The sequence below is a fragment of the Carettochelys insculpta genome, chromosome 20, assembly GCF_033958435.1.
Source record: "Carettochelys insculpta isolate YL-2023 chromosome 20, ASM3395843v1, whole genome shotgun sequence".
Lineage (NCBI taxonomy): Eukaryota > Metazoa > Chordata > Testudines > Carettochelyidae > Carettochelys > Carettochelys insculpta.
In genome coordinates, this window is record NC_134156.1 from 24,254,803 (window position 1) to 24,271,372 (window position 16,570).

The 16,570-nt window shown below is 59.6% G+C and overlaps 1 protein-coding gene across 1 annotated transcript in view; it reads right to left on the minus strand.

Moving 5' to 3' along the window:
- BAHCC1 (BAH domain and coiled-coil containing 1) overlaps positions 1–16,570 on the minus strand; it is a 70,748-nt gene that overhangs the window by 44,143 nt on the left and 10,035 nt on the right. Inside the window, 2 exon segments of the mRNA XM_075014315.1 lie at positions 15,585–15,738; positions 15,740–15,900. Of these exon segments, the coding sequence (XP_074870416.1) occupies positions 15,585–15,738; positions 15,740–15,760 (175 nt within the window). The 5' untranslated portion in view covers positions 15,761–15,900.

Below are 16,570 nucleotides of genomic sequence, written 5' to 3' on the forward strand. Positions count from 1 at the left end.
TCCCGAGCCGATGGCCCCCGGAGGAGGCCTTCCCCGCTCAGGCCCACGGCAGACCGCAGCCCCCGCCGGCAGCAGGGAGACAGTGAGCATCAAACCCGGAAGCAAAGAGCCTGCCGCTGGCCTGAGCTGCCGGTGCTGGGCCAGAGACGCTGCCCGGACCCGGGGAACCTGCGCTGGGTTTCGCCCCGTCCCCGCCGCACCACAAGCTTTGGAGACAGGGCCCGGCGTGCGGTCTGGCCGTTCCCTCCTCCGCGCTCTCTCTGCCCAGCTGGCCCCGTGCCCGCCCTCCAGCTGACTGCCGCAGCCACAGGAGGCCAGCGAGGCGCCCGGAGGCAGAGGAAGCCCCAACCTGACACCATCCTCCCATCTCGCCCCCCCCATGCAGGCGGGGATTGGAAGCACTGCGCAGCCGCGGCCCAGGCCCCCCAGCTCTCCTTGCCCCCGAGCACAGCCCCCAGTGGGGCTCTAGCGCCCCGTCTGCCCGGCCCCAGCAGCTCCCCAGCGCACGCGGCACCTCTCCTACAGGCCTGCTGACCCGCTCCAGAGGATGGGGAGGGAGCCTTGTGCAACCTCTTCCGCTGAGGCCGGCTGCTGGCCTGGGGCCTTCCTGGTTCTTCCCAGATTGCCTCAGCGCTGCTGTGGGAGCAGGGCCAGGGCCAGCCTCCACCAGCCGGAGAAAAGCTCCACAGGCGAGGAAGCTCCTGGCTGGGTTGCTCCCCATGGCCGGGTGCCCTTCGTGGAACGCCCATGCCTGTGCCCCCCGCCACTGAGCCCGAGGTGGCTGGTTCCTTGCAGCTCCGCCCAACCGTCTCCTGGGGCTCCCTGGTCGGGAATGACTGCGCTGGCCTGCCCACTGGGCTCTCGCTCCAGGCCAGAGACTGGGCCTCTGGGGACGCTGATGTTGGCACCGGGGCGGAGCAGCGGGGGACCTGCAGAACTGGCAGCTGCTTGGCGCTGCTCTGGTCTGTGCAGCACAGGGCCCCGGCCGCGGGGCAGAGACCGTCCAGGTGCTGCGCCCGTTTTCACGCCCACCCCCCCGCCGGCCGGGGCAGGCCGTAGCCAACGGTATTGCAGTCACAGGCGAGAGGAGGAATCTCCCGCGTTGCCCAGTTCCGCTGGGGGCAGACCAGGGCGTTCTCCAGGGCCTGGCCAAGCCGGAACCACTCGCTCTTGCACATCTCAGAGGGTCCAAATGCCCCCAGCCTCCTCCCTCACCGCACCTCTCCCCGCCCGGCCGCCCGCGCAGCCACACCCTGCTAATGCTGCATGCCCTGGTCCCAGCCCTCCCATGCACGGGGCTGCTCACAGCGCCCCAGGCCCAGGCTCTCTGCAGACCCCAGCAGCCAGCACTGTGCGGCTGGTTCCCTCGGGGGCTTGCCGGGGCGCTCGGCACGGGGAGGGCCGGGAATGTTCTTCTGACTCAAATTCAGCAGCACGCGGAAAGCCCAGGGCTCCTGGCTTTTTGCCAGGCAGCAGGCTCCCCACACGTCCTTGGGCATTTAAAGGGGAAATTTCCCCCTGCACTGGGCTTGGCCCCTGCCTGCGGCACTGCTTCCCTGGGACGCAGTGGGACCGCCGGCTCAGGACCATGGCTGGGGTGAGCCCTGCTAGCCTGGACCCAGCAGGGGAGCAGACAAGGAGCTCACACACACTATTCATGCCAGAGACTCCAGCTGCAGCGGGGACCCTTCCCTTGGAGCAGCGCCCGGGGGAGAGCTGGGGGCCGCCCCGCTGATCAGCAGAGCGCCAGAGGGTGGTGCTCATCGGCACCTGCCCCAGGGCACAGAAGAAAATTTATTCTGCCCACAACGGAAAAATTAGAGGAAACGCTGGTGCACAGGCCTCCAGCCCGTCCTTCCACACGCGGGTTCCACGCACGCCCCAGCCGCGGGAGCAAGGGAGACCCCCGTGAGACAGGGAAGGTGGGGGGGGGGAGGAAGCAGGACTACCCCGTCCAGCTCCGCTATCCTCGTTCAGCCTGCCGGCGCGACCCCTCGCCCACCCCCGCAAGGGATGCGCGACATTCCCAGGTGCCAACCATCAGACCTCGAGCCCCGAGGGGAGACGGGGGAGCTACCACCCGCCCCTTCGTTCATCTCTCTCATGCTTCCGTGGCAGGACAGCCAGGTCAAGTCTCAGCTCGACTCCGCCTCCCCCGGGGGCCTGGCTGACTCACGCGCCTGCTGCGTGCCTCAGTTTCCCCATCCTCCAGCGGTACCAGAGCTCCTTTTCCCGGCGTTCGGCCCCAGCGGCGGCGCTCTTGCAGGCCACGCAGCGAACATAAAAAGTACTTGCGGTTCAGTTTGCTGTTAAAACGCGACAATCTGGACACAGACTGTTACCAGTGAAACGCGGGTGGGTTACGCTGGAAATAGGGCAAAACGAACCGAGGAACCACAAGTAATTCCCCTTCCTCTGCGAGGATGGCAGAGCTGCGCAAGAAGCCCATCACCGGAGGCGCCAGCCGGCCTTCCGACTTGCTGCTGCTGCGTTTTACCCGGACCATCTCTGTTGTTTTGGCCCTGCAAACGTGCGAAATTGCTCCGGCTCTGCAGCCATCTGGCTGCTCGTTTGCAAGCCGCGTAGCCAGTTCCCTCACCGGCCAGGGATGCAAATTAGCACCCAAGTCGCATTGCAACCCCAACCAAGGCTGTGCAGCCCCACCTCCCCGGCAGGTCCTCGCAAGGATCGGCATCCTGCCCCCTCCAATCTAATTCCACCACCCCCCCCCGTCTTCCCCATCCATCAATTTGTGCCAGAAAGCTCCCTGACACGCTGAAATGTCGGCTAAACAGCCACTCCATCAGGGTATGCAAATAGAATAAATCCATCCAGCGTCTCGAAATATTGATTATGCGTCTTAATTTATAGCAAAATAATAACGATAATAAAATGAAAAGTCGGGTGCAGTGATGGGGGTGGGGGGCCAAGGGAGCAGGGTGTGACTGGAAAATAAATGGCAGCTCACATGGAAGGAGGGGCCAGTGCCTGGCAGGAGAAATGCGCTGACAACGCGGCGTGGTGGGTGCTGCTATTTTCACTGGGGCGACGGCGACTGGGCCAAGCCACGGCCTAGCTGTGAGCATTGCGTGGGCGCTGCCTGCCAGACCCCAGGCCTCCCAAACCTCCAGCCTGCTTGGAGTCAGCCCTCGTGGTCTCTCCTCCTGGCGCCTGCGCGCCCTTGGGCCGTCACGCCCTGCCCTGTGCCTCAGTTTCCCCACCCAAAGAAGTCGCTACCACCACCAGTCAGGGTTCCTTGAAAGCTGAGCTGAGGCGGCCGCACGGGCAAGGCTCAGGCTCCGCCCAGCAGAGCGCCCACAGTCGCACGCGCCTGGTGCACAAGAGAATGGATCCCACCCACGGATGGGAAACGTGCAAGGGAACACCCCCACCCCCACCCCGTGAAGCGCTTTGGGAGCCGCCGGTACCAGCCCCACACGCACACAGTCCCATGTAGCCCACAGCGGTGAACGTCCAGGGGCCCAAACACGGGGCCCTGGCCCGGCTCAGCAGCAGCCCAAGAGAACGGCGGCGCGGCCCCACCAGGCTCCAGCCCCAAGCCAGGGGAGCTGTGGGGGGCCGTGGCCAGGGAAGCAGAAGACGCCACCGCGGGCTGGGCCGGAGCACAGGGGCTGGCCTCCGACAAGCCGCCTGCTCAGTCGCCGCCAGGCCAGAAAGGGGGCTTGGCCCAGTAGCTTGGGGCCACTGCTGCAGCCCACAGCTTCCGGCAAGCCCCAGGTGGAGCTCCACCTGCAGGATGCACCAGCGCTAGGGTGCTGTCCCCAGCCCGGCCGAGCTTCAGCAACGCCTGCTGTGCCATCCCGGCACCGGGACCGGCACCCTGCCTGCACCACACTGCACCAGAGAGCTCCTGGGGGCAGCCCTGGGGAACCCGGCTCTGCTTTAGCCATCCGCTGGCAGAGCCACAGCAAATCTCGCACGGCGCAGGCCTGACCTGCTGGGAGCCCTCGGCCTCTCCACAGCTCCAGGCCCAATCAGCGCCTCTCTGCGCCGGTGCTTCTGTGACCAGCCCATCACAGGGCCGTGGGCAGGGGGCTCTCCCTGGCCCCTTCCCCAGAGTGCTGGGTCTTTGGGAAGCTGCTCCTGTCCCAGCCAGCAGCCTGGTTCTCCTGGCGTTACCGGCTGCCACCTCTGCGCCCTTCTCTCCCCTGGGCGGTTCGGGCCAGTTTTCAGTCCTGTTCCATGGGTTGGGGTTGTGTCAGCATCGCAGCAAGGGGGGGCCCCAGGCCCTGCGCTCCCACCCCCCACAGGTGGACGTGACTCTCACTCGGCAGGAGAACAGGAGGTGACGGGCGACAGGGACACAGCACGGAACAGACTTGTCAGCACAGGGACCAGACACCGTCAGCACCATCCATCTTGGGGAGAGAGGCCCGGAAGGGTCCCTGAGCCGGGCCCTGGCCCCCTTCCTCCCTCTCCAGCCAGCCCAGACTGCCCCACTCCACCGCCCAGCTCCAATTCACACCAGCCAGGTCCCTCCTCCGCCTTTGTCATGTTTCTCGGGAAAGAAAGGGGTCAGCTGGTTGCCTGGGTTACAACGAGCCGGGAGGGCCTGCCTAGGTGGGAGATGTCATCACCCCCAAGCCCCCAACACCACTGTGCACTGACACTGTGCCTAGGGAAACTGAGGCACCCCACATAGGTTCCTACAGGACAGTGAGACCCACATGCCACCCAACCAGGGGAACGAACCCTTCCCCCCACTTCATCGCTGTCTGCGCCAACGCCGGACCTGCCTCCCAAAACGAAACCACCAGAAAGGGAACGTGCACAGCAGGGAAGACAAGAGAGGCGGGTGGTCCTGCACACCCTCACGCTCACGCACTGGGGCATGCAGACACGCACACCCGCCCCTGCTCCCTTCCCGCCTGCTCGTGGCACTGGGAAAGGCAGGAGAGAAACCCAGAGGCAGTTCCTGGACCCTTGGGCTCCTCTCCTGAGGGACGGCCCTTTCCCCCCGTGAGAAACGTGATCCATGACTCCCAGTCCCCTGCCGGGTTGTCACCGAAATCGCTCCCGGCCCAACTCAAGCCACATGTGGCCCCAGCCCAGCCACTGCGACCAGAAACCAAGGGGTCGTTTTAAAAATACGGGCAAGGAAACGGCGTAACGAAAAACGAACCATCGGCCGTTGGGTGGGTCGGTAGCAAGGATGTCCCGTTCCCGTCCCAAGCTACCTTGGGCTGCGGTGTTCAGGACCCCTCCCTGCAGCACCCGGCACGATGCCTAAACCGGCACCTCGGTAGGGAGCACGAGCTGGAGAACTCCTCCTCCCAGGCCGGAAACGCAAAGGGAACCAACCAACAGCGTAAACAACCACAATCCTCCCAAGGCCGCCCCTTGTCGTCAGCTACCGCATTAGCCTGGAGCCAGGCAGGTGACATTTGGTTTGGTTTTCCCTCCCAGTAAACCGACTCGTCTTTGCCTGACGCTGTCCCTTTAAATGTTTGGCAAATAGGAAATAAGTGTAATATCATTTCCTCGGTGTTACAACTTAAGATTAATCCATATTGTTATGGCACTAAATAAATGCTGTAATATTGAAATGCAGTTCAAATTAGCTTGACAGAGTGCCAGAAGCACAATTAAAATGTTATCCAATGGGTAATCACAAGCTAGTTTCCACGTTATAAGTGCCACTTGCAATCTGTCGCCTTTCGACAGAGGGAACGGAGGAGCGGTTCCGATCGGTGTTTGCCACTTCTCATCCCCGTGCTTAAAAAGCCACCAGAGCAAAGGCCCCCAGAGCTCCCTCTGCCAAGCTCAGGCCCCCGCCGTCACCCTGATCTCACTCACATGGGCTCCCAGGCCAGCGGTGGAAAGCGACAAGACACAAGCTGCTGTAGAGCAGTGTTCCCGGTGAGCTGAGCGCTTGGGCAGCTGCCCGGGGGAGAGTCAGGTGCCCCCCGGCTGACCAGCAGAGCAGCCACAGCCAGCACCGCGTTTCTCTATTGGTGGTGCACATTGGCATGGCTTGGTGCACAGAATAACATTATTCTGCACATGGATGGAAAAAATAGAGGGATCCCCGGTGCAGACCCCATTGGTGACACCCTCTCCCCAGCTGTGTTCAGAACATCAGCCCCCACTAGCCCACAACTTGGCAGGCTGCTTCAAAGCCCTGCTCAGCTGGCCAGCCACTGGCACCTTGCTCTCTCTAGGCCTGACTGCCCAGGGAGGAGTGGTCTGCCAAAACAGCAAGGTGCCCCCATAACGGGCCGGGAAGCAGCGGTGGCTGCCCCCCAGGGGCTGGGCACACCCCAGGAACAGGTGGGGATGCACCGCTCTCCCTGGGTTGCGAGGGAGTCAGATGTGCTCGCTGCTGGGACAGGCAGTGCCTCCGGCCAGCGGGGATCTGGGCAGCCTGTGAACTGGGTCAGTGGAGGACCTTTTGGGCTCTGCCTCTACGAGCCCCTGGCTACTCACACAGCAAAAGGTAGCCTGGAAGGGAGTCTGATCCTGGGGAGGGGGGAGAGAGAGTCACACCCCCAGCTTCCAGCATCCCAGCCAGTGCCGGGAAATCGGTACCAACCCCCGGCTGTGCTCCTGCGTTTCTGTAAGACAAGCAGGAGCCTCCGAGCGCGCTCCTCTCCCGCCCTGCAAAACCCAGAGGGCCTTTGCTGACAGCTGCTGTCTGCAGGGCTGAGAACCAGCTCTGGGAATGGCTGCCTTAGAGAGGGTTTCAAACACGAACGATCGCCACAAAGGGGAGGAGGCAGAGGAGCCCCCTTCTCTGGGGCCCAGAGCAACCCCACAACCATGTAACACCCAAACAGAACGCAAGCAACACAGCAAAATGCACAGGGAGGCAAACAGTGACTCCCACATCAGCTTCCCAAGGGGGGTTTCTCTGCCCCCACCCCCCCCGGCGATTCGATGGTGCCGCCCTGAATTTCTAAACGCAATGGAGCTGGGGTTGGAGCCATGCCATGCACCCACACTCTCTGTTAGCGGAGTGGCTCACCGGACATGGGGCTCGGTCGGATGCCCAGTGGCCTCTGTCTGTCCATCTCCAGGGTGCAGGAAGAGGTGCGTGCAGTGGTTTCTAGCTGTAGATCTCAAAGGAAGCCGAATTTCCTCATCCACACTTCAGAGATGGGGAATCAGTGGTTCTGAGAGGGAAAGTGACCATGGCCATGCAGCAGGGCGGTGGCAGAGCCTGAAATAAGCCCACTGCTCTCCTGGCTGTATCACACCTCCCACTGACTGGGCCTGCCCCTGGAGCTGCCTGCTCTGCCACTGGAGAGGCGGGAGGGGAGCTGCCCTGGCCCGTGAAAAAGTCCTTATTGATCAAGTCTATCAATGGTCTGTCCCCGCTGCACCCACATTCCAGGCTGGGAAGAGGAGGAGGCCATAAGGGGAACACCTGGTCCCCGTGAAGCCAGTGGCCCCCTGGCCTCGAAGCTGGAGCAGCACCTGGCTGGGTACTTTTCCCCTCGGTGATTTCTCTCCCAGGCCAGCAAGTGACAGGCCCTGCTGGGATCCAGCCGCTGTTTCTCCTCCGACCTCCTGCCCCGCGCCTGGCTCCCAGCATTTCTCCAGTGCCCGTGGGCATGCGCTGGCCAGGGAGAGACGATTCAACATGCTCATCCCACAAGGAGCAGCTGGCATCACCCCAGCTCCGCTCGGAGGCAGGTAAGAAACCCAGGGCCAAGCTGATCCACCCTGACCCAGGCGACGGACGTCCCAGGGCTGTTTGTGGGCCATCCGCCTCCAGATCCTGTCTGAGGGACCAGAAGGAGGCGGGAGACCAAGCCCCCAACCGAGGAGAGGTTCCCAGCCTGGGCCTGGGGAGAGCAAGAATTGGTCTGAGCACCCGGGATCAGCTTTTCTGCAAGCTGGGGGGATTCCCACGCCCCGAAGTAGCCATGCCTCTGGCTGGGGGTGAGTACAGCCAGGGCAGGAGGGAGCTGAGTCTGGGCCCATCGCTGAGTGCATTTGACGGAGTGGATGAAAAGCACCAGCCCCGGAGCCCCATTGCTGGAGAACGCCGCGTTTGCACATGCACCGAACGGGGGGTGGGGTTGGGTCTCCCCCGAAAGCCCATGTCCCCGGATCGCTGGCTCCCGCTCCCGGAATGTTTTGCTACAATCACCAGCTTCGCTGCCGCTTCCCATCCCGTCAGCACACGGCCCCTGCCTGGGGAGGTGCTACCCCTTGTGCAGCGCTGCCCCGCAGGCGGGTGAGGGGACTCCCTGTACGGGTCGCGCCGGCAGGCTGGGTGCAGCTCGGCGACTCGTTGCAGCTGACCCCCAGGGCGTCCCTGGGGTGGAGACAGGCCGAGAAGAACTCGAGCTGCACAGGGGAGGGAGGGCAGAGAACCCCACATTCATCCCCCTGGTGTTACTGGTCTTGCTGCCAGCTTGGGTCCCTTGCTCAGCGGAGGAGGAGAGGGTCAGCTCAGCCACGCCACATCTGAGCTCTGCGATCCCCTGGGCATGCCCGTGTCCTACACACCAGCTCTGCTCGGGGAGCGCTGGCCACCTGCCTGCCCAGAGAGCTGGCAAGATCCTGGCAGGGCTGCTCCGGGCAGGGGGCCGGGCGCTCACGGTCTGCCCAAAGCAACCTCGCAGCACCCTCAGGAAAGGCATTTGTTTGCCCAGCCTGGCCCTGCCCTGCCTCTTCCCTGGTTACATTCTGAAGCTGCCTGTTTAAACACCAGTGCTTCCGGCTCCAGATTCCCTGCTCCCCCATGCACCCTGGGGGAATGGGTTAGTCAGGGGACATTTGTTGAAATCTTGAGGGCTCAGCACCCTGGGGACCCTGGAAGCAGAGCTAAGTGACTGAACGGTCCATTTTTCTTTCCCTAAGAAACGCTTCTCCCTGGCCCCCAGGATCTCTCTCTCTCTCTCTCTCTCTCTCACACACGCCCAGACACACACAATCACTCACAGAATCTCCTCTGACATCACCGGCAGCTGGAATATTTATGCCTCTTTCACCCTGATGAATAACAAATTTATACCCCCCCCGCCAAAAAAAAAAAAAAAAAATCCCGCAGTACATCAAAGAGATTCACGGCCCTGAAACAGGAAAATCCAATCCCCGGTCAGCGCACAGCACCCCGTGTCAGGCGCTCACTTCCAGATTTGGAGGCGATCACACCAGTATTTATTAAGGACGCTTAGTGTCCGCAGGTGAGATCGTAAAATCCAGCTATTGTAGCTCCGGCTGCGCTGCCTCTGCCCCGACATACACACGCCAGCGTCTCTGCCCAGACCCAAATAATAACTAATGAACAGATGAAACCACTCAAGTGTAATTCCACAAGATTTCGGTTTCGGCGCATTCTGCTTTTTTTCTCCCTGACACATGTGCGTTTCCCTCCTGCCTGCCCTCCCCAGTAATCTTCAGCAGGAGTGTCACTAATAAGGAGTAGACAAGTTAATCTCAAAATCTGTTTTAACTTTGACACCTCCGTTTTAAAATGCAGGGCATGTTCCAGGGAGGCTGGGCCGGGGAGCCGCAGTCAGGCACCAGCGCTAGGGAGGAGCGGAAGCGAAAGCTCCTTTTAGGATGATGGATAGCTAACCGATCCCTGCAAGTCGGGAGTCCTGTGTGCGCTCAGCCTACACCCATACAAGCCAGAAGGCTATCGTGGTCCCCTGCAGCAGCCAGCGGTACGGAGCCGGCTGTATACACGCCCCCCAGTCACACGCACGCTTTAAATGAGTCAGATTTAATCATAAAGTCATTAAAAGACAGTTGGGAGGTGGTTTGCCTCAAAACCCATCCTGCGTTCTCGCCCCCACCCAGCACTGTTTTGGTTGCTTCTCTCATGCTGGGTGGACCACAGCTGGAGACACACACAGCTGCACCCCAGCACACGTGTGTGCAAAGAGGGGCTCCTGCATCCCAGGTCACCAGCCTCTGCGGTGACGTGGCCGCGGCTGCCTTCAAGGTCTTAGGAAATTAGAGGCACAATCTCAAGCCGGTTTCAGAAGGAATACCCAGCCCCCCCATCTGTTTGGGAGCCAGCCCATTTGTGGGAACGCCGGAATCAAAACCCCCCGTGTTCCACCCGAGCCCTGGCTGGAATTCAATCCACCAGAACAGCTGCCGTGGGAACCGACTACAGCAGAGATGCTGGCAGCGTGGGCACTCGGGGCTCATATCGGACCCATGACAGGACCTGACTCAAACCCAGAAATCACCAGGATCATGTCACCAGGGTGCCCTCATCCTCCCTCCGCTCCTCAGCCAAAACTCCTGCCTCATGTAAAACCCCTTCCAGGCGGCTGCCCGCAGGGTAGGGCATTACTATATATTACAGCCAATAGAGAGCTTGGCTGCTGTGACAAATAGCCCTACAGGAGCGAACCTATATATTAGCCTATAAAAATGTCACAAGGGCAAAAAACGTAGGCTCTGTGTAAAGTATCAAGTTCGCAGAACCTCTCCTCCAAGTTTGCCACTTCTTCTTTGCCGTCTTTCCTTTCTGCACCAGCAGCACCACCGGAGCTTCTAGCGCTGGGCCGACCTCCGCCCTCGGCCACGCCGGCGGGAAGTCAGTGTCACGCTACAGATGGACCTCAGGGTCACTTTGATGAGCCTGATTTGCTACTCTGAGGCAGGACTCGTGTGTGTCTCTTTCCTGCACCTCGGCAGGATCTGGCCAGCTTTTCCCACTGACCTTTCAGTTCCTTCTTAGAACTTCACTTGTGGAACAAAGTGACTTTTACAGAAAATCTGTTCTATATTACAAGGCATGAGCCTCAAGGGATTTTCAGGGACTTTAATGGGGGCGATGTAAGAAAATTAAAACATGCCCCCATAGGTTCCGAAGCACCAACTGTACTCTGGACGGTTTGCATCCTGCTCTAATTGCACCAGAGATGAGACATGTGGAGCACCCAGACTCTCACACAGCAGAAGCCACTGAGGCACCTCCCTGGACCCACCGCTGCTCCGAGAGCGCAGCTGCAACTCTTTGCCCTTATTTAGTACCTTGCCTCATCAGAGACTCTCAACGCCCCTTACAGAGACAGGTGCATGGCCCCGTACGGCACAGAAGAAGAAACTGAGGCACAGCAAAAGACCTGGGCAGCAAGAAAGTGACAAAGTTGGTGGTGATTTCCAGAGCCTGCGCCAGCTCCACAGAACGGTCTCGGACACGTTCATCTGCACAATCTTTGCGCCACAACCCCATGAAAAGCGATGCGTCCGGCTGCTGTAACGGCGCGGCTTTGACTGATGGGTTTAATAAAATAAAACAAAACCTTTTTGTCTTACATTCTGCACATCCGCCAGGTCACCCACGACCTTGGAGCCGGCTGCAAGGCATTCTGGGACGTGTAGTCCCACGCTTGAAGGGGCAGCGGGGGAGGGAGGGAGGCATGTTACAGCCAGCCAGCCCTGGGGCCTCATTTCAGGGCCACACTCTGAGTTGCACTTTGGCCAGCCCTGACCAAGAGGCGAGGCAGCAGGGGCCGAAGCACAGGGCAAGACAGATGTGGGTCCTCTCCTCCACCCTGTAAGTCCGGGCGGCTCTCCTGGCTTCGGCGGCACTGCGCTGTTTTGTACCACATGGGGCTCCAGCCCTACGCCATCACTCCTGCTCTGCGCCCGGCCCTCCACCTTTTCCCCTTAACTGCAGCCAGCCCCCTATTTTCTTTGGTTGTTTATGGACGAGAGTAATTACTAATCCCCACTCGCTAGCGTTAGCCATGTTTCCAAAGCGCCCAGCGCCGGGCCGGGGAACGGCAGCCAGAAAGGACTGAATGAAGCAGGGTTAGTCCCCATGTGGGATCGGGAACCAGCAGCATCTTCCTGCACCCGCCTGGGCTGCTTCTCTCTCCCTTGCAAATCAGAGAGCCAGCCGCTGGTGGCTGGGCCGGCTACCCCGCCTTTCCCCCAGCGCACTGGGAAGTTCCGCTAGCCTGACGATGGTTCTATTTTGAAGGCTTGCTGCTGGCAGCAGCTCCAAGGCGCTGACCTAAAAAGGGGCAGGAGGGAGGGTCTGATTCTGCTCTCCGAGCGCCCCGACTGGAAGGCACCCGAGCAGGCTCATTTGTGGGTAGCCAACAGAGGAGCGGAGGATAGTCAGAAGCGTAGCGCCTTCCCATTATTTATGCTCGCAGCCTGCGCTAAAGACATAGGTAAGCTGACAGCCTACATCCCAGCCGCCTGCTGGAGTGCATCTTGATTGTTCAAACACACTCTTAAAGGTGTCCAATCATTTATCACGTTTCAATGACCGCGTTTGTGTCCCAAAGGCCCCGAGCGTCCAAATCGCAGCCTCCTTTCCCTCACCCTCCTACCCCAGAGCCCCACCCCTGCACCAGCTGGCCCCCCTCTACAGGGCAAATCTCCTTGTCCTGCCTGTGGCCAGAAATACGGCATTGCACGATTCTGCCTTTTTTCATTCTCTGCCGTCTCACAAACTCCAATACAAATCTACTAATCCAGCAGAAATGATGGACTCCAGAAGCCCAACCAATTAAATTTAGACTCATGAAAAGCTCGGTGGCTAGTAAATTATAATTTTTATTAGCTTGAACAATGTTCCTGTAAGAGAAAGTGGAGACTCTCCCATGAATGGCTCTTGTATAATTTATTTAACTTTCTGGGCCTTGCCAAAGCCCGGAATATTTTTAGCTCTTTCTGTTGTTGGGTTTGGCTTTTTTTTTTTTTTAAGTGAATTTCTGGATGGGTATTTTTAGACTCCTGCATGTTATTTTAACAGACTTTTTTGCATTTGGACTTCCATATGTCACACAGCCTCTCCTACAAGGCTGGGCAGGCTTCTAAGAATTGCTGGAGTCAATTTCTTTCGTTAGGATGAGCTATTTGCACCAAGGCTTTGCCTGCCACTAAATTAGCATCACACAGCATGGATAGTCCTATAGAAAAATTCCACTTCTTATAGGAATAATTAGACATGATGGTGCAGCAATTCCCTGTGGAAAAATGCACATTCCAAAATTGAGCTTTAATTTCCCAGTGTGTGTGTTAACCGCAGCTGCCTTGCATAACAATGTATATCTTACAGTGGTTGTGCAAAAGATCAGCCCTGGCAGGTCCTAGCTGTTATCTGTGCATTGCCTTTGATGTCTCATGCTACTTGTCATTTATAAGTAAAGATGGTTAGAGTCTTTAGAACATGGCTTTGAACAGTAACTCTTTTAGCACCTATTTAATGCTGGTAACTGTGTTGCAGAAACACTAGCTGGTGTCATGCAGTTAATGAGGTATTTACTAAAATGTATTTTCTTTAAAAAAAAAAAAAAAAAAAAGAAAGAAAGAAAGAAAGAAAGAAAGAACACTAAAGGCAGAGGGGACCAACCCCTTTAAAGGGCTTGTCTCACCAGGAAATTACTGGATTTAATGATAACTAAATCGATACGAAGATCTATTATTCCTTGCAAGTTTCAGGGCCTGGACAGTGGTAGGGTAACGGATAGCGGTACACCACCAGAAATTCTCAGCTTGCAGTCCTTTATGATCCCTGCTAGAGACGGCTGCCATTCCTGATTACTATTAATCTTTATTAATTAGTCTGATGATTATATTTGTGTATCTAGCTGCAGCAGTTCACAGATTATTTCTTATTGGCTTTTCCATTCCAGCCAAAATGTTGAACATGCAGCTACCTTGAAGGGATGGCTGGGGAGAGAGAGGAGATGTGTATATTTGGAGGTTTCCCCAAAAGATAAAAATGTCTCTCTTCCTAAAGAAGAGCCTATGGCAGGGTAGAAATTTCAGCGGCTCGAGGTAGCAGGACTGCTAAATAATCCTTCTCCTCTCTCTCTCCCTCCCTCAACTTTCACAGCTTTGACTTTGGACCATCTGCATTGGAGACAAAAAAAAAAAAAAAAATCTACCACTGCACTAAAAATAACGCTACAAAACATTTTAATTGCACCTTTTGTGACAAGGTTACTATAACAGCACTTTACCATAAAATCTCTACAGCAGGATTATAAAACTATCAGCACCCCGCTTTAAGAAAAACAATTTGCGAAACATTAAACGCTAACTTCAAAATCAAGGTCTTTGCAGCAGACCGAAAAAAAACGGTCCGGTTGGAGAGGAGGGAGGCAAGCTTGCCGTGGGGAGAGAATTCCACACCAACGGGAGTGTTACAATACATGCGTGATCAACTCCGTCCGCCTGCTGGAATTTTGCCTGACTAGAGCAATGACTGGACAGAAAAACAAAGCAGTGCTTTTCTGATTGGAACCAGCCCCCTCCCCCCAGGAGCTGTCTCATTTAGGGGCTCCAGGCCGCACATTCCAATTTTAATCCAGATCTCAATCTGAAAATGGAAGGAGTCAAAACACTTCTGTCGGGACAGGTTTTGGTTGTCGCCCTTTCTAAGCCATCTCTCTCTCTCGTGTGTGTGTGTGTGTGTGTGTGTGTGTGTGTGTGTGTAAAAGCTGGGAGCAGGGGGTTAAGAGATATTAATAACCTTTTTTTAGTTAAAAAAAATTGGCAAAGCTCCCTGCAGTCTAGTCGGTATATTCCTACTCAATGGCCTCTGGTCCTTGTGAGGTTGTTCCCCGTATTATAATTAAATACTCAGTGTCAAGACACCATCAATAATTTATTCTACAGGCATCGCCAATTTGCTTACCTGCAAATTTTCTCATCTCCCCCTGAATTCCCCAATGAGATTGAAACACGGCGCTGAGGACTTTAGAGAGAGGGCTTCTCTGAGCTACATGAAAAAGGCTCTGTGTTTGATCCAGTGACGGCGACACGGGGCTTTGGATCAAACCTTCTCGGAAACAGGATGGGGCCCGTCTGAATGAGCAGCACCCACCCAGGAGTGCAGAAGAAACAAGATTTAAGCACAAATCTGACTGTTTGCCCTGTTTGTCCGGCTTTGTGGTTTAAAATAGACCCCCGAGTCATTTGGGAGCAACTGATTCTAAAAGGCTGAGCGGCAATTAGCATAGTGCAAATTCTTTTTAAAAGGAAAGGGAAGGGAAAGGAGGAACAGTAAGAGGCGAGGCGCATTTCACCCCGGGAAAATTCTGCAGCTCTGCGGAGTAATTACGGAGAACGCAGCACATTTCAGAACAAGCCGGCCTGGCTCACTGCAGCGGTTAGCGGCCCTTTTTTCCAGCTCCTCACGCCGAAAGCCCATTAGCAATTACGCCGTTTTGGCCGCTGTCGTCTCTTTTAGGAAATTCGGCGCCTTCCACCGCCTGCGCTCCCCGGTCACAACCCTCCACTCCAGCCCACCTCCTGCCGCCCTGTTTAATCCGCGCCCCAACCGGCACCGCACCCCGGCGGATCCCATCGCCCTCCTCCGCCCCGTTCGTCGAGCCGCGGGAGCGACTCCTCCTGCCCGCCGCCAAAGCCCCGCGCCCCGCTGCCCAGCGCCCCATCCCCTGCGCACACAATGGCCCCCACCCGCCCGCCGAGCGCCCCGGGCAGCCCGCGCGCAACGGCAGGTTCCCGCTCCCAGCCCCAGGCCCGCGCGGAGAGCCGCCTCCCGGAGCTCAAGGCCGGGCGCGCTGCAGCCCTGGAACGCGGCGCTGGCCGGGATCCCCCAGGCCGCTCTCCGGGGCAGCGGCTCCCGCTGCAGCCCCCCAGCCGCGCCGCGCCGCGCTCACCTGTGTGCGCCGCCATGGAGATGGGCGCGGGGAAGAACTTGCCCGGCTGGAAGGGGCCCGGGTGCTGCACGGGGCCCGGGCCGGGCGCGGCCAGGCGGCCGGCGCCGCTGCGGTGCCCCGCGGTGCCCCGCTCGGCGAGGAGGTGAGGCGGGGGGCGCGAACTCGCGGCCGTCCATGCCGGGCCCGGCTTCATGCGCCCCCCCGGCGGGCGGCGGCGGCGGCTTCTCGGCGGGGCAGCGCGCCTGCTTCAGGGCTCCGGCGGGCTCGGGTCCTGCGGGGGAGCCCCGGTCCTGCTCCCGGCGTCCCGGCTCATCCTCTGCGGGGGGGGAGAGAGGAGAGGTGAGGAGCCGGCGCGGCGCGGCCCGGCCCGGGGCCCCCTTCACCTCCCCCAGCGCTCCCGGGCAGCCGCCCCGAGGGAGAACCCGACCCCGGCCCCGGCCCCGGCCCCGGCCCGCCGCTGGTTCTCGCGCTCCGGCCTGCAGCGACCTGCCCCGGCTGCGCCATTGTCTGCCCGGCGGGGGTCCGGCCCCAGAAACGCGGGGACCGCGAGCGCCCAGGGGCAGCTCCCCCGGCGGGCCGCCGCCGCGTCCCTGCAGCGCCGGGGAGCCCGGAGCCCGGAGCCCGGCCGCGCCGCCTGCCCTGCCGGGCGGGTCCCCGGCGCTCGGTCCAGCCGCGCGGCCCGGCGGGGTCGGAGGGGCCCGGGAGCGGGCGGCGGTTCGGGGCTGCGCGCAGGAGTCGGGCGCGGCCCCGGGCCGAGCACAAAGGGGGGATCCCCCCGGCGGGCCCTGAGCCCCCTCCAGCCTCACCGGTGCCTGCGGCCGCGGGCCGCGCAGCACCGCCCCGCGCCGGGCTCTCCGCAGCCGGCCGAGCCGCCTCCCGAGCGGCGGCGCCGGGCGAGGAGCCCGCGAGACAAAGCCGGGCTCGCCCCGCAGCCACGCGGCCGGTCGGCGGCGGGGACTAGCCCCGCTCCCTGGTGCCTCCGGGCC